This window comes from Camelus ferus, chromosome 1, assembly GCF_009834535.1.
Source record: "Camelus ferus isolate YT-003-E chromosome 1, BCGSAC_Cfer_1.0, whole genome shotgun sequence".
In the NCBI taxonomy this organism is placed as follows: Eukaryota; Metazoa; Chordata; class Mammalia; order Artiodactyla; family Camelidae; genus Camelus; species Camelus ferus.
In genome coordinates, this window is record NC_045696.1 from 118,552,570 (window position 1) to 118,578,157 (window position 25,588).

A 25,588-nucleotide genomic window follows, 5' to 3' on the forward strand; every position below is an offset into this window, starting at 1 on the left:
AACTGGTAAACTTAAGTTAGATGGACTCTCTTCCCCAGTGATAGAAAATGATGAGTGTTACGCAATGATGAGTGTGTTCTTCTGTTATTTACATCGTCTTATCCTCCGTTCCCTCTAGGAGGTATTTGACCTCATATAATTAGTATTTAAATTTCTATGAGAATACTCAATTTGCCTTACATAAGACTCTTTTTTTTTAAATTAACATTCTTTCTTTTTAATATCGAGCTATCACACATGATTTAAAGAAAAGGAGACTTCAGATCTTTAACATATCGTAAGTGTATTTTAATGCCAGGAGACATGCCCACTTCCAGAGTGGAAATGAATGTTATTTTATATATTTCTTAATTGTACTGTTTGATTGTTCTAAACAAATATGATTGCGGTACTACTTTGATAACAAGTTGTAGTCAGTAGTAATTCTAACTGATGGCAGGCAGATGCGTCAGAGAATCTCAGTGCTGTAGCTTAAATTTTCAGAGGAACCAAGCCAAATGACTCTAGAAATATAAAGTTGTGTCTCTAAGGAAATGTCAAGTATTAATATCACAGCAAGTGAGGAGGGAAGTGCGTGAGGATGGAACAACCGATGCAGACCAAGTCCGCAGTTATAAGGAAGCAGCAGAGCACTTAAGCAGAGTGTCTGGAATGGGAGCATCACGGGGGCGTTTTGTAACTGATCCCCGGGCTGGAAGGAACTTATCTCGTTCAGCAACTTTTCTTTTTATTTCTGGTTTGTTCTTCTCCTGTCAACCCACCTTCACATTAAAGATCAGTAGAGCTGCTCATGCCCCTCCCTGCATAAAGGTTTGAATACAGAGATAAAAGGCCCTGGGAATGGTTGATATCGCAAAGGTGGGGTAGGTGACGCCCTTCCCTCCTTCATTCTCCGATGAACCACAGGCGGTCCTGCAGCTCTCTGACCTTTGTTCCCTCACTCTGAGAGAAGAGGCTTGGACTGACCCCCGGGAGCCTCCCAGCTCCAAAAATCTAAGGTTCCTTTGGGTAAAAGATGCATTTATTAACTCAGCTCCAACCCTGGTTGTCATACTGGTGTTTTGCACACATGTCCTGCTGTGTGGTGACACTGACCAGTCTGTGAGCGTGTCACCTGGTCCCAGAGATAAGTGAGCAGTCTTTACTCTGTCAAGAGGCTGGGGTCGAAATGTGACTTCTCTCTTAGAACTGCTCAGTGCCTTTGAGGGAAGATGTGTAACCACCCTCTTAGTGTACTCCGCTGGAAAATTTGAAAGTTGTTGGGAAAATGGTCGTTTATGCAGATGAAAATGCTTCTGGCTTTCGTTGGTTAGTTAACTCTCAGTTATTTGTGCTTATCTAGGGAAACAGTTCTATGGAAAACCCAGAATTCGTATATCTGGTGCCTGAAATGCACCCTGTAGTTGGTGTGTGTGTTGAAGGCGGGGTCACGAAGGAAGAAGGGAGCGCAGATTTTCCGTAATTTTCCTGGTGACAGCCAATATTAAAATTAGCTTTCAGTCTCTAAATAGACATTAATAGGGATCCAGAAGCAGCAGCGCAAAATGGGTAGCAAGCATAGAATTGAAAATGTTCAAATGTACAGAAAATTAGGCATACCACTTATCAGTGCATGGAGAGTTACTGTATTATGAAAATTCAGGACCTGATAAGTTTCATTGAAAGTCATTTATCACTTGTTTGGTGTATGTACCTATTTATAGATTTTATTTCAGTTATAAGAGAATATAAATGCGTGTACTGTTAATTGATAGGGATGGTCTAATTACAAGCCAATAATTTCCAGATGAGTTGGCCTTGCTGTAAATCATAATCGTGGCAAGTGGTCACGGCACTGAGGGTGTGTTATGTAACTCAGAAACTGATTTTGTACTATTGTATAAAAGCTACAGGGAAAGCAAATCTGTTAATCATACATGATCACACACAGAAAATATGGTGCCTTTTAAGAAGGCTTGTCTCTTAAGCTTGTTAATCTCAAAATAGCATTGGACTGCAGATGCTGACATAGCCAGAGAATGATTTTGTTGGCAATGACTGTGCTTAATGTTGAACTTTGTCATCCAGGAAGGAAATCAAAGCACCAGAAAGTCTTCCCTCTAAACGGCCGTGTACCTCAAGTGCCGCGCAGAATTTCCTTTTCCTTTTCCTGTCTCTCCTGTATTCTTAAAACACTGCTTTTTCCTCCCTTTTCCTTTGTCTATTTTTGAATTTGAACACTTCTTTATTTTAAGCATTTACTACAGGCCCAATTTGTAAATGAAATCTCGCCTATAATAAGTATATCAAGTTTAAAGGGTATGCAGTTCACAGATTTATTTTTACATGTTGACATTTATAAGTACATGTGGTAACTTAAGAAATCTTTTCAATACTTAATATGAAATTAGAACTTGTTTAGGTCTTTGTCACTGAAGAAATTGGTTTCAAGCTTAGTTAAAAATAAATTTTGTCTGTTGTAGGAGGGTATCAGTTTCAAAAGACAGCTTACTTCTTAATAAAAGCATATAACTTACTTTTGGATAAAGAATTTTTTTAAAATAAGAAAATATAAAATCACACAATTATGCATAGTGAAATCTGCACAGCAAAGTCTTTTGATTGCTAAAGTCTCCCGTACTCTAGACTAGTAGAAACTTGCTTTTTTCTTTTTTAAAAAATGCAGAAAAGCATTTTAGGAAACACTTTTTGAGAATTATTTTCTTTTTAAAATATTTTATGTTAATTTTATTAAGATTGTGTTGCATTTTCTGTGTCACTGTACTTTTAGTCATTAGATTGATAAGTATTACAACATTAAGTGTGAAAGAAAAGTTGTTTTTTTCCCCTTTTGTGAAATCTAATTACTTTTTCTTATGAAATCCAGGCGATGTAGTTACAGGAAGCGATGCTCAGGTTTCTGTTCCTGTCCAGACTCTAACTGACCTCCCAGGTACAGTTACCATGGCAACGTAGTGTACATCCCTGCCTGCAGTATTGTCATTGCCGACTCCAAAGCTCCATTTTCCTTTCTGCCCACCCTCCATCCGTGCTGTTTATCAGATCACTACCATTGTTTAGCCACTGGGTGGCACTGTTGTTTAGAACAAAATTCCCTTCTCATGTCATACCACGGTGATGCCAAGTCCGGCTAAGATGTGGGGTTTTTTTATGAAGTTTCCACCAGCCTCTTTCCTTGCAAAATATGGTCACTCTATATTCTGTGGTCGTTTTAACACCACACTTTATTTGGCAGCTCATGTTGGGGTCTTCTTTTCATTGCATAGGTGCTTTGTGACAGTATTTGACAAAGTAGTTCTGAGATTAGACGTTTTATATACCGTTTGTATGCATATTATTGTATGTGTGAGCCAGAGGTGCTTATTTTATTTTACCTAAAAGAATTACAATGATTTTGCAATATGTTTTTAAGTACAGGTTTTGTATTATGAATCATACTAACAGAATTGAAGTCCAGTCTGACAAATCTCTATGTGGAGTAACTGGCAATGATTTAAAATAAGAAGATAATATTTTACTATCATAACCATTTGTTCAAAAGCTAGAAAAAGTTTCCTTAAGAAATAGAGAATAATAGTAATCCATATTCAGCATCTCTTGTGAAATTTAGACACATAAATATTTTAAGTCACTGCACAAATCTTTTATTATGTAATCTTTAAGATAAACCAAACCATGCAGAGAAATTCTGTATTAAATGGAAGCCTAGATTAACTTTAAGAATCCTCCACTGAAATTCAGACTAAAAAAATAGCAGTATTAATTGAAATTCATACCTTGTTTTCCTTAATTTACAATATCCACACAGAATAGTCATGCTAGTAGAATTGAAATATTCTAATAATAATATACCTCCACAATATCTGTGGTTTTTAATAAATTAACAGAAAATGATATATTGTGATTAGGAGATTAGGCATGTGTTGGCTTCGCCTCTAAAAAAAACGTCCTGTGGCCACAGAGGGGTGTGTCCGTATGTCTATATTTAGTCCTGTGTTTCACAGGTACAGTTCCTGGCTGTGTTCTGGTAATTGAGCCTGCTGACCTTTAGGGCTTTTCCAACTCGGGGATTCGGTGAAAAGCTGCTGTTTACTCTTCCTGTTGTCTGTTAAGTGATCTATGTAATAAGGGATATAGGAGGGGGGCCAGGAGAAGAGGCAGATCATCTCCAAATGACATCTCTTTCACTTTGTCAGTGATTGCACTTAAGTGAGTACTGATGGGACCACTGATAACAGTGAGAATTCATGGGACTTAAACTTGTTTCCTAAAATTAAAATCTGAGCACTGCCCCTACCCCCCGCCACCTGACCCCACCCCCAGCCCAGGCAACTTTTTAGTAAGAGTTCTGTTATCCCAGAGCCAGAGTGCTGCTCGTACATGTTAGGCTCTGGAAGCCCCATCAGTCTATACGTGGGGAAGGAGAAAGCTCAGGGCTGGCTTGCTTATTCTGACTTCTGCTCCTGGGCTGTTGCTCAGTCCACCTCTTTCTGCGGATCAGGGCCACGTGAACAACGTGACTTTTTGAACAGAGTCTTGAAGAAGGAGGTCGTATTATTTTGTTCAGATAACTCAAGCTGTGCCAGTAGAATCATCTCCTTTGTTTATTCAACAAGCATTTCTTGGGGGCCCAGGCTAAGTGCCAGGATTGTCAGGCCCTCGGCCCCCTCCAGCTTCACCAGGCTGCTTGGGCATTAGCTGGTGCTTAGACGAGCAGGCCGGCGCTGTTGGGAACCAGCTCTTTTTCCGGGTACCCTGTTCTGGATTCACTACCTGCCCTGCTTGGACAAGGGCCGTATTGATCTGATGGGGTGACTCCAGCTGCCTCCTGAGACACGAGGCCCACATAACAGCGGCCAACCTGTGATGAGACAGTGAGGTGGTGCCGCCCCGATCTAGAGAAGTCACGTTGTGTTTTCCCCAGCACACTTCCTGCAGAGTGTCAGGAAGCAAGGGGAAGTAGCGTGAACCAGAATAGTCAGTGGTGCAACAGAGAACTTTCGAACAATCTCTGCTTCACACATAGGGCCAGTAATATTAGTAGCTGGAGAGCTTCATCAGAGACGCCAGGCCCACTTAGCTTCTTCCCCCATGTAATATATCGAGAGTAGATTTACTTTTCATTTCAGGGAACTGAAACTATCATTTCAACACTCCCAAGTATCTTTTTTTTTAAGCCATGGGGCACACTTCAAGAAATGAAGTAAGTATCAATATTTTCAGTGATCCTTTGATTATATGTAGCCTTTTCTTCTCATGAGGTTTCATAGCTGTATCTTTGCCTTTTATCACACAATAATTATATGGATCTTAACTTTTTGAAGAAAATCCTGCATCTAAAGTGAGATTTCAGAGTTTAGGTCCGTAAATAATTTTTGGAAAATCGTTGGAAAGCTCCATTTTCTATTTCTCAGTGTAGGTTGCAATCATAAAAAATGCACCACATGAGAGTTCATTTTTTGACAACTTAACTCAAAGAATTTCTTCAAGATTATTTTTGGAAATTGCACATCTACCCCAGAAACTCTTGTCGAGAGATACCTAGAAATTTACTCACAAACTTAACAAACTTTAAGATATGGGGAGATACACACACACGAATACACAGGCATTACTGCCAAAGAGAATTTAGAATTTCCAACCACAGGAAAGTAGAGAGTATCATATAGTGAGCTATAAGGAGAGAAGTTCAGATTATGTAAGTTATTGCCATAGCATTAAAAATTTATATTTGTGTATGCATTTATGTTATGGATGTGAATGTATATACATAAATGTACACACATAGATATCATTGTATAATATTTATCAGGTGGTTTTTTTAAAGAAAAAAGGTTGGAAAGGGCTACAAATCTCCCTGCCCAGGTAACCACTGTTGACATTCTTAAGTAAAATGAAAATACATACACCATCAGACAATCCCAATTAATTAAAGGCATTACCTGGGGAAAAAAGACCAGCTTCCTTTTCTCCAGCCCACTTCACTAAGGGTGCCCAGTGCTGAGTTTCTTACAATTACTTCTAAGAAAAAAGAAACTTAGTCTGAGGAGTAACATGCGAATCCCAGTAGTGTGGTAACAGCTGTGTCTGGAGATGCCCTCACTCTGGGCCCCGAAGCAGATGGCACCGACAGAAATGCTTCAGCACGGGTGACAGGCAGCAACCTGGCAGAACCAAGACGAGGAAGAGCAGGACGTGGCCGTGAGGGGACAGGGGGGCTGCTCGTCCACGCAGGGCGGGGGAGGAGCGGGAGCACCAGGAGGGTCTCCCTGTGGAGGACCCTGTCCTGGTCACTCTGGGCGGTGGATAGTGGGCAAGGATAGTCCAAAGCAGAGCAGGTAGTTCCATTATGTTCTGAGTAGTCCCTTTAAGAAGCCAGAGAAATGGAGAATATGTAAAACACATTTGGGGAGGCATCACTCAGCTAGAAAATGCATCCTTTTGGAACATTGTTCCAAAAGACATTGAATAAATGAGTTGGATTTGGGTTGTGAACAAGGTCGAAGTTTGCCCTCTGCCATCAGAAGACCTCATTCCACTTCTGCTGAATGTTGGTCACAGTGACAACAGCCCCCCCCCCCCGGCACAGCTGCTGTTAGAGGCGCCGGGTGGGACCCCTTGCCCGGCACGGGCTCTGCGCGCTGGCCCACATTTGACTCCTGCCCACACCACTGCCTTGCAGGGTGGCCCAGGGAGGCTGCTTAACCTCTTACCTGTAAAGAGAGAGAAAGAGCAGCTGCTTCAAGGGGGGCTTAGGAAGTCAGCAGAACACCTGTCCCAGAGTAAGGGCTGGCGGGACCCTCGTGGCACTGAGCCCCTGGGACACAGAACTTTTATCAAACAGTTCAGAGAAAGAAAGGGAACAAGGGAAAGATTTTGTGCCCCTAGACATGGCCGTATCTAGTCCAGAGATCACCTTGGTGCACACGAGCAGGTCCATGCCCCTTCTGTGCCGGCATCTTCACACACAGAATGGGCTGGGTTGCAGCCGCCCCCCGCCCCTGGCACTCTCAGTGTGGCGCATGCTGTGGTCCTGGGCTGAGAGCCAGTTGTCTGAAGTCCGTGGGTGGTCACTGAGCAGTGCAGCCAGCTTGAGGACAGTCCGGCCAGAGAGTGCCGGCAGGTCTGCAACCTTATCATCTCAGTGTGGACCAGCCGGAGGTGCCTTATTCAGCCACGCTCCTGTGACCCTTGTGCTCCTTTCCTGCTTAGTCTCTGTAATAACTCATGCCGTCCCTGGCAAGAGAAAGGCCAGACCCCTTCGCAGGAGGACAAGGCGCTCTTCTGGATCTAGCTGGCCCGATGTTTAGAGTCCCCCTCCCTGCCCTCCCCCAGAACTGGATTACCAAAAGGGGGGAAGGCTTACATGTAGGGTACCAGCAGTTGGAAATAATTTACTTGATTCCCTTCTCTCCCCTTCCCTGAGAAAACCACTGAAATAATCATCAAATGAAAAAGAAGCCCTCTGGTGGACTGAAGCCTGTTTTACACTGGTACTGGGGTCGTTTTTAACTACATATGGACGGCCGGAAGCACCAGAAGGTGTAATCAGGCTTTGACCTACATGTTCCCAGCAGTCCAACTGCCTGGTAAATACTGTCTTCCCTGCCAAAAATGACCCTCCCTGAGTTACCATCCCCACCACCCACACTCCGGATTTTAACGTTTAGCTCACACCTCTGATTACCTGAGACAGGACTGGACCATCTCTCTTTTGTGCTTCTGCAGGACTGTTGTTTATACTTCAGTGTTGGCTTTTATTCCCTGGACCGTCAACTAGTCAGTGCATCTACACGCCTGCATTTCCCTTGTGCTGCTAGTTTGAGAGCATCTCAGGAGATCCTGTTGCAGTCACTGCTCCCCCCATCCCCCATCCTCAGTGCAGTTTCTGTAGTCATTTCAGAGGGTCAGTCTGCACCAGGCATGTTCCCCGACTGCTTGGTTATGAAGGAAGGACTGCATGCATGTCTCAGGTGGCTTAAGAATAAATAGGTCTTTATTTGGTACAGTCCAGAATGCCTGACAGCAGGATAAAATTGTAAATTATTGTCTTGGGTCAGCGCTTTGGAGAAATGAGCCGAGACAGAGATTTACGGGTCGGAAGCTTCGGGGCCATGCCCTGAGGATCAGTCCTGGGAGGGAAAGAAGCAGCACTGAGCCGAGGGTCCAGGTGAGCTGGTTTCAGTTGCTCTGGAACCTCTGGGGCTGGGATGGGACCCTGAGAGTGGTCTGTCAGAGGCCGGGGGGCCAGCCTTTGTCCTCTGTCCACCCAGACCAGCCCCTGGACTAGAGCTGTTCCCAGGGAAGGGGCAGATTGTAGACAGAGCACTCGTCAGCCAGGGGCTGTTTGCAGAGAGGAACCCATGAGAGCTGTCAGCAGCCAACACGCCCAGCATCTGGGAGAAGCGGGACCTCAGTCCTGTCGAGGGGGTGTGGCCGGGGCACCACAGCCAGGGATTTAAGAATGTGCCTCCTGGAATAAGCTCAAGCGTGGGTGCAACAGAAGGAATGGTTAATGTTCCTATCAGCTAAAACCTGTGAAAGGTTTACAGAGCCTCAGGACCACTTTATGGACTACGGGCTTGTCGAGAAAACTGACCCCTAGCGCAGGAGCTGTCCGGGCGAGGCCTGGGGATGGAATGTCGCCCGTGTACCTGGTGCCCCACGCCAGGGCTGGCTTTTCCCGCCTGTGCTGGGTCTGGGAAGGGCAGGGAAGTCTCAGGTTCCTTCTTTCTGTCTCACATTCTGGTGACCCCATCTTCCTAAGTTTATATTCTCCAAGGGCACCAAAATGTTAGCTAATTTCTGTAATTGAGGGGAAATTATTTTGTACAGCGTATGACTGGGATAACTTCTGAAGATTTTTTTCCTTGATAATATTATAATTCCTTTTATGAAAACATTTCCCAATAGATTTGATAGAACTTTACTTGTATAAGTATTAGATAGATAGATAGATAGATAGATAGATAGATAGATAGATAGATGTGTGTAATAGATAACCCCTGCTTTATTTCAGAATGTATTCAAGGGAACTAAAATTTTATAAGATTGGACATATATAACTGCTTATGACTATTTTTTTCACTTTGGAAAAAAAATGGGGGAGGGGAGTTGTTGTAGTCCACAAAATTAAAAATTCTTTTTGTAGGTGTATAATAAAATTTAAATGATTCTACCTGGAATTTTAGATTAACTCAGAATCTGAACTATCATGTCAAATATTGAGAGTCTAGAGATCAGAAGTAGAGCAGAATAATCAAAGAAGTATTCATGAGGATTTCCTATTTATTTAACAGTTCTGCAGATCAAAAGTCTGATACAGGTCTGGCCAAGCTAAAACCAAGGTGTCCAGAGGCTCTTGGGGAGAATCTTTTCTGCTGTTGGCAAAATTCAGTTCCTTGTGACCACAGAACTGAGGTCCCGTTTCTTTGCTGGCTGTCAGCTGAGGGCCATCCCCACACTGGCTCATGGCCCCCTTCCTCCCTCTTGAAAACCAGCACCACCAGGTCACATCCCTCTCATGTTTCAACTGCCTCCTTTTTCTTTAGTCCCATCTCTGACTCGTTCTTGTACTTCCCTGCTTCACCTCAAGGATTCATGTGTTCACGTCAACCCACCATGATCCTCCAGGACAGTCTTCTCATCCCAAGTTTCTTTAATCACACCCGCAAAGTCTCTTTCGCCATAGAAAGTAACATATTCACAGGCTCTGGAGATTAAGGGCACAGGCATCATTCTGCCATGTAGTATGACTTTGGGAGGAAGATATGAATTATCAAAATTGACCCAAGAAGGAAGAGAGAAACTTAATAAAGGAATTAACATAGGAAAAATCCAAAAAGCCATTATAATGCCTTTAAGAAGTCACCAGTGCCAGATAATTTAGTAAGTGGGTGATCCGAATTTTGAAGGGACAGATAAATTCAGTTGTAAAAACTTAAAAAAAGATGGAAGTTTTTTCATTTCATTTTGTGAAAAAGCCATGTTCTTGTGAATCAAAATGCTGTAGCCTTCCTAGGTTCCGCCCCCACCCCCCACCATGGACTTTTAAAAGTAATCTGAAACTCAAAGCTGAGTAAACATTCCTTTGTTTTAGGTTTATCATCCACCAACCCAGGGCATTAGAAGCTACTTAAGGAGTAGAGTTCCAAGGAACAATGAGAAAATATTCCTAAAAGAAAAAAGAAACATCTCGGTTTATAATAAATACTTAAATTGTTTCCCACTTTATCACCTTGGGGTAAGAAATGCCACATATATACAAAGGGCTTTGTTCTAGAATTTAGGAGACACTCCCCTAAGTCAGTTCTTAAAAATAAAATGAGCAGAGACAATTCATGTAGGACCTTCAGATCACCTATATTAAAGTGTTAAAAGATATTTAGCCTCACTAGTTACCAAGAAACTTCAGGCTAAGTCAGTGAAGTCCTCCCTCCATCAGATTACCAAATAAATAAATAGATAAAGGTATGTCATGTTACACTTACATAAAAATATATATTACACACACACGTATGTATGTTAAAATCTTAGGTGAAAGCAATTTGGAGTCATTTATCTAAATTTAAAACATATGTACCATTTCCACTTGTATAAATTTACCTTACAGAAATAACCAACTGTACCTAAAGATGTACCTCTCTAGAGTGTTGTCATTTTGTCTGTAAAGGCAAAAAATTAGAAAAATCCTAACTATGCAGGAGTGCTACAAAATTTTTTTCTTCATGTTTGTTAAAAAGGATAAGGCCGATTTTTACCTATAGCAAGGACAGATCTTCATGACCAAGTTCAAAAAGCAAGTTACTGAGGGGAGTACTTTTGGAATAACACAGTAAGGACGTCTGAAAATCTGTTTCTCCATAAAAGTAATAGGAAGAGTGGCAGAAATGCCAAAATCATCTTTGTCAGAACTCTGGAAATTAATCAAAGGATTGAGTCCATTTAAGGAGCATCTATTCAAGGGGGAGAAGGCAGAGTCTTGGTAATAACAGCGCACTTTGTAACATCTTAACTTTCCTATTTCCACCTCCTCTCCCCAGCTCTGCCATAGCCTTTGATAACCAGTGGCCTCACAACCCCTGGAGAAAAAAGGATGAGTTAGGAGCACCCTAAAAGTCCTACCCCCATTAAATTGTCACTCCTTGACGTGTCCAGCAGTTCACTGAAAAGCCTATGGCATAGGGCTTGTCTCTATTTGACTTTATGTATAGCTTGCTAAGGGAGAAACCAGATCCAGAGGGCCTCCATCAGAAACAGTCAGTGCCACTTACTTAACACCACAGCCGCCCAAGGCAGAAACGGAGCAGACAAGAGGTGAACCAAAAACTGAATAGGAAAATCAGAGGCTAGCAAGAAACTTAAAAGGAAAATCTAAGGAGTGAGATGTCCATTGGGGGTTTTGAAAAGCTCCAATATTTTCCTGGAATCCTAGAGGCCGCGCACATGCAGGACCATGCACCTGCCCAGGAAAGACTGAGAAGAGTTTAATCTGCCAGCTCTGCGTGAACTTGAGACCTTGCAGAGGCAAGATTTGTAGGATCTAGAGCAGAGTTGTAAGCTGCCTGCTGGAGCACTGAAGGCATGCCCCGAACACACACACAGAGCCCCCAGCAAAGGCTTAGAGATTTACTGGTGCAAGTCATTAAGGAAAGGAAGCGTCTGTCTCCTAACTGACTGCTAAGCTCACCAAGAGGAGACTTCAGTGGGCAGCACATAACAACAGAGAATGTAGGCTTTATACAATTCATTTAGGGAAGTAACCATAAAATTTTTTTTTAATTTAAAAATTAAAAAACAACAAATAAAAGAGATCTGGGGCATGGGGTGGGATCTGTTTTGCAGAGCCACCACATTATTTTATTAAAATGCCCAGTTTTCAATAAACAGTCTGTGAGACATATAAAGAAACAGAAGTATGGCTTGTATGACAGCAAATAAAGCAGTCAATGCAAACTGCCCCTGAGGAAGCAGAGACACTCACTTGACTTACTAGATCCAGAAGCCATTAAATCAGCCATTATAAGTATCTCTTAGAAGCTAAAGGAAACTGAGTCTGAAGATCAAAAGGCATGTATGAGACCAGTGTCTCACCAAATAGAGAATATCAAAAAAGCAATAAGGATTTAAAAAAGAAAAAACCAAATAGATATCCTGGAGTTGAAATATGGTAACCAAAATGAGAATTTCACTGCAGAGAATCAACAGCAGATTTGTGCCAACAGAAGAAAGAATCATAACTTGAAGATAGGTCAGTTGAGATGATCTGGTCTGAAAAAGAGAGAGACAAAAAAAGAATGAAAGAAAATGAACAGGGTCTCAAAGACTTGCAGAATACCATCAAGTATACCAAATATGCAGGTGGTGGGAGTCCCAGAAGGAGAAAAGAGAGAGAAAGCTACAGGAGGAGTGTTGAAGAAATGCTGGTTGAAACACTCCACAGCTTTATGAAACACATTAGTCTGTGTATTCAAAGAAGATCAGTGAACTCCAAACAGGATAAACTCAAAGAGGTCCATACCTAAACACATCATGGGCAAGCTGCTAAAAGCCAGCGACAAGGAGAGAATCTTGAAAGCAGAAAGAGAAAAACAGCTCATGGTATACAAGGGAACCTCAATAAGATTAATAGCTGACTTATTAAAAATCTTGGAGGCCAGAAGGCAATAGGACTATATGTTCAATCATTCTTTATCCAGTAAAACTATTCTCCTAAAAGAAAGGAGAAATTAAGACAGTCACGTATAAAACAAAACAGAATTCGATGCTAGGAAATCTGCCCTATAAGACATAGTAAAGGGAGTCCTTCAGGCTGAAATGAAAGGGTACTATAAGTTAATTCAAATCCACACAAAGAAAAAGCATAGATAAATGTAACTGCATCAGTAAATACAAAATACAGTATAAATGTATTTAGCTTGTATCTTATATTGTTAAGGTAGCATTACTACCCAAATTGATCTGTGTATTCATTGTAATCACTGTCAAAATCTCGGGTGTCTTTTTGGGGAAATTTGACAAAGTGATCATAAAATTAATCTGGAAATGCAAAGCCCTCCTAATGGTAAAAAACAGAGTTGAAAAAGGACAAAATTGGAAAGCTCATACTCCTCGGCTTCAAAACTTACTGTATATATCGCACAGTAATCAAGATAGCCTGGTACTGTCCTAAAGATAAGCATATGTAAATGGAACAGAGTTTCCAGCACAGAAATAAACCCTTACAATTTTGGTAAGTTGATTTTCAGCACAGGTACCAAGGCCATTCAATGGAGAGAAAATAGTCTTTTCTAGAAATAGTGCTAGGAAAACTGGATCTCTGCATGAAAAAGAATGAAGATGAACTACTTCCTCACATTATATACAAAAATTAACTCAAAATGGATCATAGACTTTAATGCAAGAGCAAAAACTATAACACTTTAAAGAAAATATAGGAGTAAATCTTTGTGATTAGGCAATGGCTTCTTATGATACCAACAGCACAAACAAAAAGAAAAAGTAGGTAAATGGGACTTTATCAAAATTAAACACTTTTTGGCTTCAAAGGGTCCCATTAAGAAGGTGAAAAGACAGTGCAGAGAATGGGAGAATTTTTTGCAAATTACATATATATATATATGAGAAGGAACTTGTACACAGAATATATGAAGAATTCTTACAGCTCAACAATAAAAAGACAGATAACCCAGTGTTAAAAATGGGCAAAAGGTTTGAAGAGACATTTCTCCACAGAAGATACACAGATGTCTAATAAGCACATGAATTGATAAAACGCAAATAAAAATCACGAGATACCACTTCATACCCACTAGGATGGCTAAAATAAAGAACAGCCAAATATGTGTTGACAAGGATTTGGAGAAGTTGGAACCCTCGTACAATGCTGATGGGAATGTAAAATGGTGTGGCTACTTTCAAAGCCAATTTGACAGTTTCTCTAAATGTTAAACACAGACTTACATATTGACCCAGCAATTTGAGTCCTAGGTATTGACCCAACAGAAATGAAAATACATATCTACACAAAAATTTATACATGAATGTTTAAAGTACCATTATTCGTAATAGCCAAGAAATGGTACAAGCTAAATGTCATTAACTGATGAATGGATAAACAAAATGTGGTCTATTTGTACAATAGAATATTATTGGGCAATGAAAAGTGAATGAGATCCTGATACTGGCTGTAGCATAAATGTGTCCTGAAAACACTTTGCCAACTGAAAGAAGCCAGTCACAAAAGCTTACACATTGTTTAATCCCATTTCTATGACATGTCCAGAAAAGGCAGAGCCTTGGAGACAGAATGTTGATTAGTGGTTACCGAGGGCTGTGGAGAGGACAGTATTGGGAGTGACTGCTAAGGGGCAGGAGGTCTCTTGCAGGCAACAGAAATGTTCTAAAATTAGATGGTGATGATTGAGAATCTCTGAATATAGTAAAAATCACTGAAGTATATACTTTAAAAAGGTGAATTTTATGGTGTATGAATTACCACTCAGTAAAGCTGATTTTTTTAATAAAGGCAGTTTTCACATTTAATCTATTTATGGTAAAAATGTTCTATGTATTAGCGGCATAATTTTAAAAGAGAAAACAAGTAGGTGGTTCCCGGGGTCCTTGTCAGCTCCATCATTCTAGGACCCTGTACTCCGGAGATCACTGCCATGAAATGGAGCCTGGGGAAGTGAAGACCCAGAGCCTGCGGGTGGCGGGAGACAGAAGGAGGCAGAGCAGGGAAGAAGCGAAGATGCAGGCTGACTTTGATAGTCTGGACCCTGAGGTCAGCGCGGGATGCTCGTACAGCGGGCCCCTGCTGCCTCTCCTCCCCAGACCTCAGGGCCACCCCCAGGCTCCGTCAGGGCTCACCCCAGCATCCCCCGTTGCAGGTGGGATTCTCCAGGAGGCAGACCCTGAGACGGAGTTAGACGTACAAAAGGTTTATTGGGGAATAACATCTGTGAAGGGAAGAGAGGAGGGGATGGAACTCAGAAAGGGGTGCATCGGACTGCGATGCAGATGTCCTGGAAGTCTGCCGGCTCAGCAGGCAGCCCCGCAGCCGAGCTCCTACCAGGGAGCCCGGCGTCGGTGGAAACGGCCCGCCCTCACTGCCAGTCCCTGGCCGGCAGTCACATGTGAAGACTGACTTTATAAAAATCACAGGTTAATTATAAATAATAATAATTCACATGCCATAAAATCACCTTTTTGAAGTGTAAAATTCTAGTGTATTCACAGGGATGTTCAACCATCACCACTGTCTGATCTTAGAACGTGGAGTTAAACTTGACCCCTCTCTCCCTCTCATACCAGGATTTTTGCAGCAGGAAAAATTGTTTCCCCACTTCTTTTGCCCTCTCTCACTCCTCATTCTGTTCACCACAACAGCAGTCAGATTGATCCTTTTAAAATTAAATCAAATCTTGTCATTCCTCTGCTCAAATCCTCCAGTGGTTTCCCATCTCAGAGGAAAAGTCATGAAAATTGTCTACAGGTCCCCACCTGCCGCGATGCCCACCAGCTCCCAGACCTCGCCCTGGCCTCCCTGCTGTCCCTCGAAACACAAAGGTCCTGCTTGGGGCCTTGGCACTTGCTGTCCCTTCATATTAACCTGCCAAGCTGATATTTTACCTTCTTCAAGTTTTTGCCCAGGTGTCACGCATCTCAGTTCTCAACCATCCTGTTTAAGACCTCACGCCTTCCTCAGATACTCATGGCCCCTTTGACTACATTATTTTTCCCGACAGTATTTACTAACATCTAAAATCATACATATTTTATTCATGTATTTGTCTCTGCTCACTAGCAAGTGAACTCCTTGAAGTATGAAGTATGGAATTTTGGGGGGAGGGGGTAATTAGGTTTTGTTAGTTTGCTTGTTCATTCATTCATTTACTTAATTATTTAATGGAGGTACCCGGGATTGAACCCGGGACCTCATGCATGCTAAGCAGGCACTCTACCACTGAGCTCTACCCCCCCACCCTAATATTTTATTATATTTTTACTTTATTTATTTAATGGAAGTACTGGGGATTGAACCCAGGATCTCTTGCACTCTTAAGCATGCGCTCTACCACTGAACTATACCCCAACTCCCAATATTTTATTTTATTTTATTTTGTTTTGTTTTTAATGGAAGTACTGGAGATTGAATCCGAGACCTCGTGCATGCAAAGCAGGCGCTCTACCACGGAGCTGTATCCTCTCCCAGGATGGGATTTTTGATGGTCTAGTTTCCACGGTCTCCCTGCATCTAGAAGTGTCTGGCACTGACTAGGCCTTCAGTTGCTGTGGGTGAATGAATGAGTGAATGAATGAATGAACAAATGAATGCACATCAGGTACTGCTGCTAGGTCCTTAAGTCCCCCTGACAGTCTTCCAGGAGTCTCCCCGTTGTGTAAGTGAGACCCACGCGGGCCTGGCCGTAGCCAGTTCTGTCCACCTGTCTTCCGCACCCTGCCACCCTCCCCGCAGGACTCCCTGGAGCCCCTGCTCCTGTCTAAGGAGCTTTATGGCTCCAGAACCTGTCAGTGAATAAGGCCCTGCCAGAGTCACAGACGCAGCCCTGCTAACGGGGGAGCCAGTCTGGCATGCCACTCTGTGCGCCTGCACCTTGTCCCATTTCCAGATGCTCCTTCCTTGGTCTGGGGGTCACAGTGTGTCTGTTCTGCAGTTAATGAAAAGGAAAGAGGCTCTTGAAAAATTGGTGAAGGATTTAGACTTTTTTATATTAATAAGATGATGTGCAGTATAATTGGTTCGGGCTTCTATTATGAAGGATGATTCCATTAGTGAGGGAAAATCCAGTCTTTTAACGTGTAATTTCTAAAAATTGGATTTTTCAGGTTTTTTTGTATGTGTACTACACTTAGGTCATTGTAGTATAAATAACTTGTAGAAAACTGTAGCAGTACTTCATTGCTTTAAAAAATTGACAGCAGGGCTAGGGGATACAGCTTAGGTAGAGAGCGCATGCTTAGCGTGCACAAGGTCCAGGGTTCAATCCCCAGTACCTCCATTAAAAAGAAAAAAAAATTGGCCACTATTCTGATACATAAAAATGCATGCATCTTACTCCACAGCGTCATTATGTTGACAGTGTGAATAAAGAAATACCATTATTGATCATTTATTGAAGGCAGTTAATTCAGTAGCAGTGAAAAAGTCTGCTGTTTCATTATTGCTTCTTCATTTTTCTTGTAGGACAAAGTTCTAAAAACATCAGTTCATCTCCAAGCACTGAGAGTTTGCCTGGAGGAAGAGAGTTCACTGGCTCCCCGCCTTCATCTGCCACTAAAAAGGACTCCTTTTTCAGCAACATCTCCCGTTCCCGCTCGCACAGCAAAACTATGGGCAGAAAAGAATCTGTAAGTGCACAGTTTTCTTTTTCTCCTTAATTTTCCTTGGGAATGCTGCATCTGTTAAAGCTTCTACTTTTCTAAAATTCTTAAAAATGTTTACAGACTAAAATGAATTATTTCATAAACATATTTTAATTTTATTATTATAATTTAGTGATATTTGAAGGCTCTGGTCTTATATTACACTGGGGAGAAAAGTAACATTAGTTTAAAATAAGTTGAACTCCAAATCTTGGTCATTTTTTTCTCTACAAGTACCTTTGTCAAAGCCTGGGTTTTCTTCTAAAATGTAATGAATAGCCTTCTATCAAACAATAGAATAAGACACTTCAAACAAACCAAGATGTTTTTTCGGTTTTAAGTATTTCTTGAAAATTAAAAATTATTATTTTACCCATTATTTTTAAAAGCTATACGAATAACTTTTAAATTATGATGTATTGATAGGTGTTTTTCTAAGATCCTTTGTATGTGTTACTCAGAAGATCATACCTAGCGCGTATCAACTCCTTAAAAAAATCTGGTTGTGTCTGAAAATTCTTTAAGTCAACTACACAAGAAGTAAAACAGTCAAATTTTATAGCTAGTTCAACACTTAATATTCTAATATGAAGAATTCATCTGCCCACTGGAGGAGGGTGCAGTGCAGGTGTTGTAAGGTATTACCGACAAGGATCTGGGTGTTGCTGGAATAGTGCTAAGGGTGGGGAAACAGAGTGTAAACCTCTGAGGGGTAATTGTTTACAGCATACAGACTTGTCTATCTGGGTGACCGTGTCTGACCTCGCCCAGGACACGCAGTTTCCTGGTGCTTCAACCACCTCACCTGCCGTTTCAACAGCGTCCTTTGCTCTCTGAAGGGAAGGGTTCACTGCGTACTCTCTTGAGGTGCTTTCCACTTGGAGGAACCGTGATTCTCTAACGTGCAGAAGAGCAGGATGAAACTTCCATTGGAAAATGGCAGCTTTAATGCAAGCAGTTAGCTCTGCTCCCTCCCAGTCTCCACTCCAGGGACGTTAAGGTCGTTACAGAGAAACCCTCGGGGAGTGAGGAAGCCGGAGAGAGGACAGCAGCAGCAAGATGCTGCTACTTGGAGAGAGATGTTATGTGGAAACCGACTTAGCAGCCTGAGAAGGCCGAGTGCCAGGCCAGCGGCAGGGAGGAGCCGAGAAGCAACTTGATGTAAGAGGTAAAAGCCTCTGGAAGCTTGGGAACCGGACACAAGGTGAAGGGGAGTCGAAGACATGAGGACTGGTTAGAAGTTCCTTCAAGAAGCACAGAGACTGTCTTCCTCGCTCTGGCAGAAGACTGGAGGTTTAGTTCTCTGGAAAGTGCAAAACAACAGTTCTGGACCAAGAGAGATGAGGAACAGCTGAGTGTGGGACTACTTCCTCGAAAAGGGGGTGTTGAATATATTAAAATACTGAATTTGAGGTCCCCAGACTCCCCAGAATACGAGAAAGTAGATCCCTTCAGGCAGGAGATTGGAAGGGTTTTGTCCTGGCAGAAGCCACACTTTAAAAAACACAGACGGACCTTTGGGGTTATCCAGGGAAGCAGCCAGTTCACTTCCCAGTGAACGCAACCATCACAGTCCCATCTAAGCACAGAACTTTCTCTTGGCTTGTAGTTAACGTATTCTATATGAGCAAGACAGCCAAGGATCACCGGCTACTTGCAGACGGCATCTGAGAGGACAGACAGAAACAAACAGGAAAAAGCAACTGGGAGGAAACAAGTCTTTGCAGGAGAATACGTCAGAAAAAAATACTCATCCTGAGAGGAACAGCAACAACGAAAGCTATTACAAATGGAAATGGGACATCTGAAGTGTGAAACTCAGTAGGAGGGTTGGAAAACAAAATTGAGGAAACCTCAGAAAATAGAATGCAGGACAGATAAAGAAAGTAAAAGAGGTAAATATAAGAAAATTAGAGAACCAGCCCAGAAGGTTCAAAATCTTTAAAAAAAAAAAAAAAAACAAACAAAAGGAGTTCCAGAAAGAGAGAACAGAGAAAATGAAAGGAAGGAAATGATCAAAAGTACAGTTCATTAAGTGTCTCCACTTAATGAAACACCTGAGTTTTCAGACTGAAAAAGTTCATTGAAAGTCCCACGTGAGTGAAAACAAACACACCCAGATCCATCGCTGGAAAAGTTCAAAACTGGGAGCAAAGAGATACCCTCCAAACACGTAGAGTTGGGGAGAAAGAAGGATTTCCAGCAAAAGATCAGGAAGTAGACCAGCTCCAAATTTCACATGGCAACACCAGCAGTGAGACGGGAGGAATTCCTTCAGAGTTCTGAGAGAAAATTACTTCCAACCCAGACCCAACGCCAGCCAGACTAATTGTGTGAGGGCAGAACAAAGCCCCTTGCAGACATTCAAGACCCAAAACCCGTATTCCCGTGCACCTGTTCTCAGAAATCGCTGGAGCAGGCCCTCTACAAAAATGAGCACGTACACCAAGGACAGAGGACGGGTGAGAACGAGGCGGTGGAGTGCCCAGAGCCTGGCCAAGGATCCCACGGATGGTGCTGTAGGGATCGCAGGACTAGTTAGAAAGCACAGCTGTCGAGCAGCTCCAGCAGCAGCAGCCAGCCTGGCTTGAAATAAGTCAGAAAGTTCCAGAAAATTTTCTCTAAAAAGATGAAATTGGGAGGGTGACTAATCTATTTGGAGAAATTGAGAAATTTACACAACTCGGGGTGAGTTTAGGTTGGAATGAGTGATAAAACTTGCTAAAAAAAATAAGCCATTAAAACCTAGGACAATAGTCACCCCAAAGAAAAACTAAAGAGTACACAGGAAAAGAAAGGTATTGATAAACCTTGTCACTGAGCCAGGGCTCGAATTCACGGAGACATCAGAGTGTAAGTCTGTTGACTGTTAGTCATGATAAAATCCTGTTGAGAAGTTGGGGAGGGTTTGTGTGTTGGCCTGGGGAGGCAGAGGGGTCATGGGGGTTGGGCAACAGGGCTACATCTTCACCTTCCGTCGTAGCAAATCTCTAATGATGAATATTGTCTAGAAAAATCAAGGGGTGGCAAAATAAGCTCGAGCAATAGAGGTGAAAAAAATGGGCGAAAGAATTGAAAGTGGTGGCTTGCGAGGAGGAGGGCAGGAAGTGGAGGGTGGGGTTGTGTGAACGGTTGTTCATAACAAGCCTCGGAGAACCTTTGACTCTTCCACACGGTACATGTATAACTGAGATTACAAATAATAACTACAAATCCCAACAAAAATACAGTGTATTGGCATAAATTAGAAGAGAAGCTGTCTGCCTGTTCAGAGAGCGTGTCCGTGAAGAACCAGAATCAGGAGTAACAAATGAGAAGGCATGTGGAGACATGTTTTGTGTTTGTTCTGTCATATTCTGGTGGCATGTGGGTTCGTCAGTGACACCAATCAATGGCTTCTCTCTATGGTGATGCTGTGACTTAAAACTGAGGAGTGGAGCAAAAAACAGAAATAGAGTAAGTGTAACTCTCTACTTGGACCTGCTCTGAATTGAGAAACAGAATGCCTAATTATTGTTCAGAATGTAATGTATTTCCTAACTTGTGGCAAGTAAGCAGACAGACATTTTCCAGGGAAAGCCCATGGTTTTCCAAATAATAGGTTATTATTTTATATGTTGTAGTCAATAATAATATGTTGTAGTCAATGCTCTTTGCCAAATAATTCCAGTTCTCTCCCAGTCTATGCCCTTGATAGGATTCCACCCCTTGTCCCCTGTGATCTGTCAGAGCCACGTGACAGTTCTATCCAGTGAGCTGTGAGTGGCGGGGTGTGTGCGGATTGCCACTGCAAGACCTTCCACGCCGGTCCCCTTCCCTCGGGCACAGTGAGCAGAGCCCCCCTGCCAACCCGTGCTAGATGTGGAGGATGAGTGAGGAATCAACCCTAATTGAATTAAGCTGAGATTGTTGCTCATCATGGCCAAACGCACAGCTGGAAAGTGTCCAGGCCCATAGCTGGGGTGCACTCTTCCATGGGAGCCATATGCTGCCACCAGAGAGGTCCCTCGGCACCAGAGCCCATGACTAGGCATCTGTCATCCTTGAGCCCACTTTGCTTTCATTCCCGGCCTGGCTGGTGTGACAGGGATAGTCCAAGCCCTCAGAGAATTCCAAGATAACTTTTCATTAACATGATCATCATCTTCATCAGTTTCTCAGCAAGTGGCCAGAAATTGAAGCAAAGATATCTCCTGCTTTGGGTCCCCAGTGCCTTAAACCATACAATACCTTTCAGATTTCAAGACTCAGTTGATCTTTTAAAGTGTCCAAGGGTCAAGAAATTTTTTTAATTAAGTTTTTAATTGAAGTATAGTTGGTTTTTATGTCATTATTATTTTTCAATTGAAGTATAGTTGGAAGAAGTTGCTGATGTCAGTTAAGAAAAGACTCCAATAGCAGTTGAAAACGGACATTAAAACAGGTAATCTCATAGTAGCTGTCAACCCAAGAGTGATGAGATCTGCTTATAATGTTTCTAATCTAATCATTGAGAGATGATATGAGACATCAATAGAAGTGTGATGTACTTTGGACAAGAATCGTATATTAGGTCATAGAACTTTTTTCAGACTCTCACTGTTGCCTTTTCACGTCTCATAGGACGCCTTTCTGTAATCCACAGGCTCTCTTCTTTAAGTGAATATGTATTATGTCTACTCCTGTTGGTGCCCCTGGTCTGGTCGTATAATAAAAGAACACAAAACTCAGCTAATCCTGGAGAGAGGTCACAAATTAAGCTTTGTGCTGTATGTTTATCAGCAGCACCATTATACTACTTCTCTGAAATGAAATGTGACCAAAGTAGTAGGAAGTGTTAAGACTCGACCTCCCTTCACTATCAGTAGTATTGCTTTGAGGATTGGGATTTATTCATGAAAACAGTTTTCCCTCTGCTCTCTTTCCCGAAAGAGTCTTTAGGGCTCACCTAATTCAGTCCAGGTTTTAACCAAGCTCTGATTATTTTAGTCTAGAGGAAGTTGAAATTTTTGATACTTTTAAATTTTTTAAATGGTTTATTTTCCACGGTGATGTAAATGACATCCAATACTTAGTTTTCTAGAAATCTATTTGAGTTGGTCATTCATCTGATTGGTAAATAAGTTTTCACTTGTTTTAGCTCCGCTAGTCATGTTCTATGACTGTCGCCAAGTTGTTTTCCAAGAGTGTCTTTGCTAAAGTTAAAGAATAGGGAATATAAGAAAAACTCAAAAATTGACTTGCAGATGTGAATAAGTTCTAGTGTTTAAGCACATTAGCCAGTTAAGTGATTTTTTTCCCAAATTCCTAATGACCTGCAGGACAACTTGCTTTGTGATAATTACATACCAAGCTCCAAAGATCTAAACTTATAAATAGTTCAGAATCGTCTCTAAACCACAGGAAATCAAAATTGTGTGAGCTGAAAATCCCTGCATAAAACAAGGTGTGTAATGAGCGACCCACCGTGCCCAGGCTCCCAGCACCACTGGGGGTGCTCACCCTGTGTCATCGTGACTCCTGCACGCACTCATCATTGCCCTGTGGTGGTTTGAACATAGGCCACGGTCATACTAATAGAATTTATTTTTAACCTAGTTATTAATCTATCCTTGTAGCTTTGAATGTATGAGATCTTCTGCCAGGATTCAGTAGGTATTTGGTGAGAATTGTTCCACAGGTAGATTATTTTTGATGAATCTGTGGAAGAGGGTGAGCTCTGCGTCCGTCTGTTCTGCCATCTTGGAGCCCCTTCTCACTGATCGATCCTTTATCACAACAAAATAACAAAAACGTCTCAGACAAATGAAAACAGACTGGAAAGCAGACTCATCCTTCTGAAAGTATAGACAACCTGAGCATCACCTAATCTAGTCAGGTCATGTTCTAGAAGCTGGAATTTAAGTCATCTCTATATAAGAAATATAAAAGAGCAGCGCCATTGAATGTGCTTACAGTGAAATTGGGGGAGGCAGAAACACATCAAAAGTTAAGTAACAATTAAACTAAATAAAAATATAACTCATCACCCAAGGAGGCATTAGATGGCTTAATGCCATAGAGCAGTAAAGACAGTAAATGATAGGGATTCAGAAGACAGACCGCAGGACTTCATTGGTCTAGACAGGCTTCATTCTGAGAGATTAGACTCGAACCACAGACATACTTCTTCTTTCAGTAAATGCCGCCATCGTCTTCCTTAGGAAGGCCCCGCGCCTTCCGGGACAGGTGGTGGTGGTGGGTACTGAATGTCTGTGTACGTGTTTTCTTCTCCCTCAGGCCCCCGGCAGAGTGTAAAACAGTTGGGATTATATGCAGTTGCTTTTGGTAAAGATAAGAGAAATTCCAGTCTCAGGTGAGGAAGTGCGTTGCTTACTGTTTCAGATAACAAGAGCCCTGAGATGGGCAGGTCTGGGGTTGGCTAATTCAGCTGTAGATTGGTGTCGCCAGCTTTCCATGCTGCCACCTCTGTGTCTCGGCTTCGTCCTCAACCCACCCGCAATCATCTTTCTCAAGAGGGCTACCAAGAACCAGGTGTGTATCCTGTCTCCCCCCAACACACTCGGCATCTTCTAGAGAAGTCAGCCTGCAAGCCCCCCAGCAGGCTTTCCCTCCCGTCTCATTGGTTGGCCAGATTAAATCCCTGCCCACTCTGAACCCAGTCAGTAAGAGGACAGGTGCCAGGAGTCCATGGCAGTGGGAAAGGTGGTGGAAGCCTGTGACTGGGCACTGTGACAGGCCAGGTATCCCCAAAGTAGTCATTGCCGAGATGCTTCTGGGAAGAATTTGCATTTGAAAAGAGCCAGTTCCGTTTTATCAGTGATGTTTTACATGTGGATTTTTAGGCAGCTTGAGTTGGATTGGTAGTTGGAAGAGAGAGATTGAGCAGTGGCCTTCTCAAGGAGTCAGATTCTTCCTAGTTATCTGATTCTCTCCTCAGTCAGTGATGTATCCTTCCTAAGATCTATTACGTGGAAAGTATTGATTACTGGAATGGATTTTTAGGGACTTCTGAATGGAATTGAAAACTGGTATCTAGACAGTATCTAATTATAGGATTTTTTTCAGTTAATAAATCTATATTTGTAATCTCTCATTGAATTTAATCAATAATACTGATGATGACTGGATTAAAACACAGTTCCGTGTAAAAATACATCCCCATGTAATACAGTTCATTGCAATGAGTAGATATATAAAATGAATTTAAAGATTAGCAGTTTTTCTAGCTTCTTTTAAGTCTCATGATAGGAATTTGAACTGAAAGTCAAAATGAACTCAGATATTTGATCCATGACATGTAGTCAGTCATTCGAGGTTATATTGAACTGTGTTCACATTAACAAACCTTTCTGCCAGTGTGTCAGCCCCAGGTCAGGGAAGGTGGAGCTTGTGTCTTGGTAGGAGTGTCCTGTCCTTCTGTCTCCGTCTTTTTGCTGTCCTCAGTTCACGTAATAATAAAAAAATTTTTTGAGGCGCCTATTAAAGCAGAAGCACAGGAAACGGAGTGCTGAAACTTGACTGAGTATTAGCCCTTGGGGAATGAGTGAGACACTTATCCCCTCATGCTGGGCCCTCTTCCTCCACCATCTGTCCTCAGCCCCTTAATCTCCAGGAAATGCCCAGATGCCTGGACCGTGCTGATCACTGCCCTGGAGGCAGGAATGATAGTTTGGGGAGAGCTCAAGTGAAGTAATGAGAAGTGTTTAGAATCCCCGGCCAGAAATTCCTGTGCGTTTGAATTATGCTAAATTAAATGTGCCTTTGGTAGTAGCATTTGCTCCCCTCCAATGCCCTTTCTTGAAACTTGACATTTATTTCATCTTTTAATGCCGCCCTGCCCTGGGGACAGTCATTGGTGCCCGGAAGTGCATGTGCACACTGCAGGGAAGGGAGTGTGGGCTCCCACTGCCCTGTGCAGATGGAGGTCAGACAGAGGAGGCTGCAGGCAGTCCGCCTGGATGGCATCGCCAGCCCCTCCTACCCGGCGTCCTCCTGCTTTTAAATCTTTGGCCCTTAGCGTCTTATCACTTATTCGCCATAGCACCTTTGTTTACTTTTCAAGGGAAGACATTTTTAATCCACTGGGTTTTCATTCCAGAAAGAGCGCTTTTGCTCCCATTGTAGGAATTCTAGGCCTTCTGAACAAGGAGGGATCTATGTCAGGCAGCCTCCACCTTGCCTCGAAACCCTAAGGCTAAAGAACGCCTTTGTGGTTGCT

The 25,588-nt window shown here is 42.3% G+C and overlaps 1 protein-coding gene across 7 annotated transcripts in view; it reads left to right on the plus strand.

Annotated features, from left to right (window-relative positions):
- Positions 1-25,588, plus strand: part of TBC1D5 (TBC1 domain family member 5) — a 498,574-nt gene that overhangs the window by 430,886 nt on the left and 42,100 nt on the right. For 6 of the 7 annotated variants that reach the window (XM_032488852.1, XM_032488869.1, XM_032488856.1 and 3 more), the window contains one exon: positions 17,210-17,373. In XM_032488852.1, the coding sequence (XP_032344743.1) occupies positions 17,210-17,373 (164 nt within the window). Of the gene's footprint in view, positions 1-2,866; positions 2,933-17,209; positions 17,374-25,588 lie in introns of all 7 variants that reach the window. The other variant, XM_032488881.1, reaches the window with a different exon arrangement.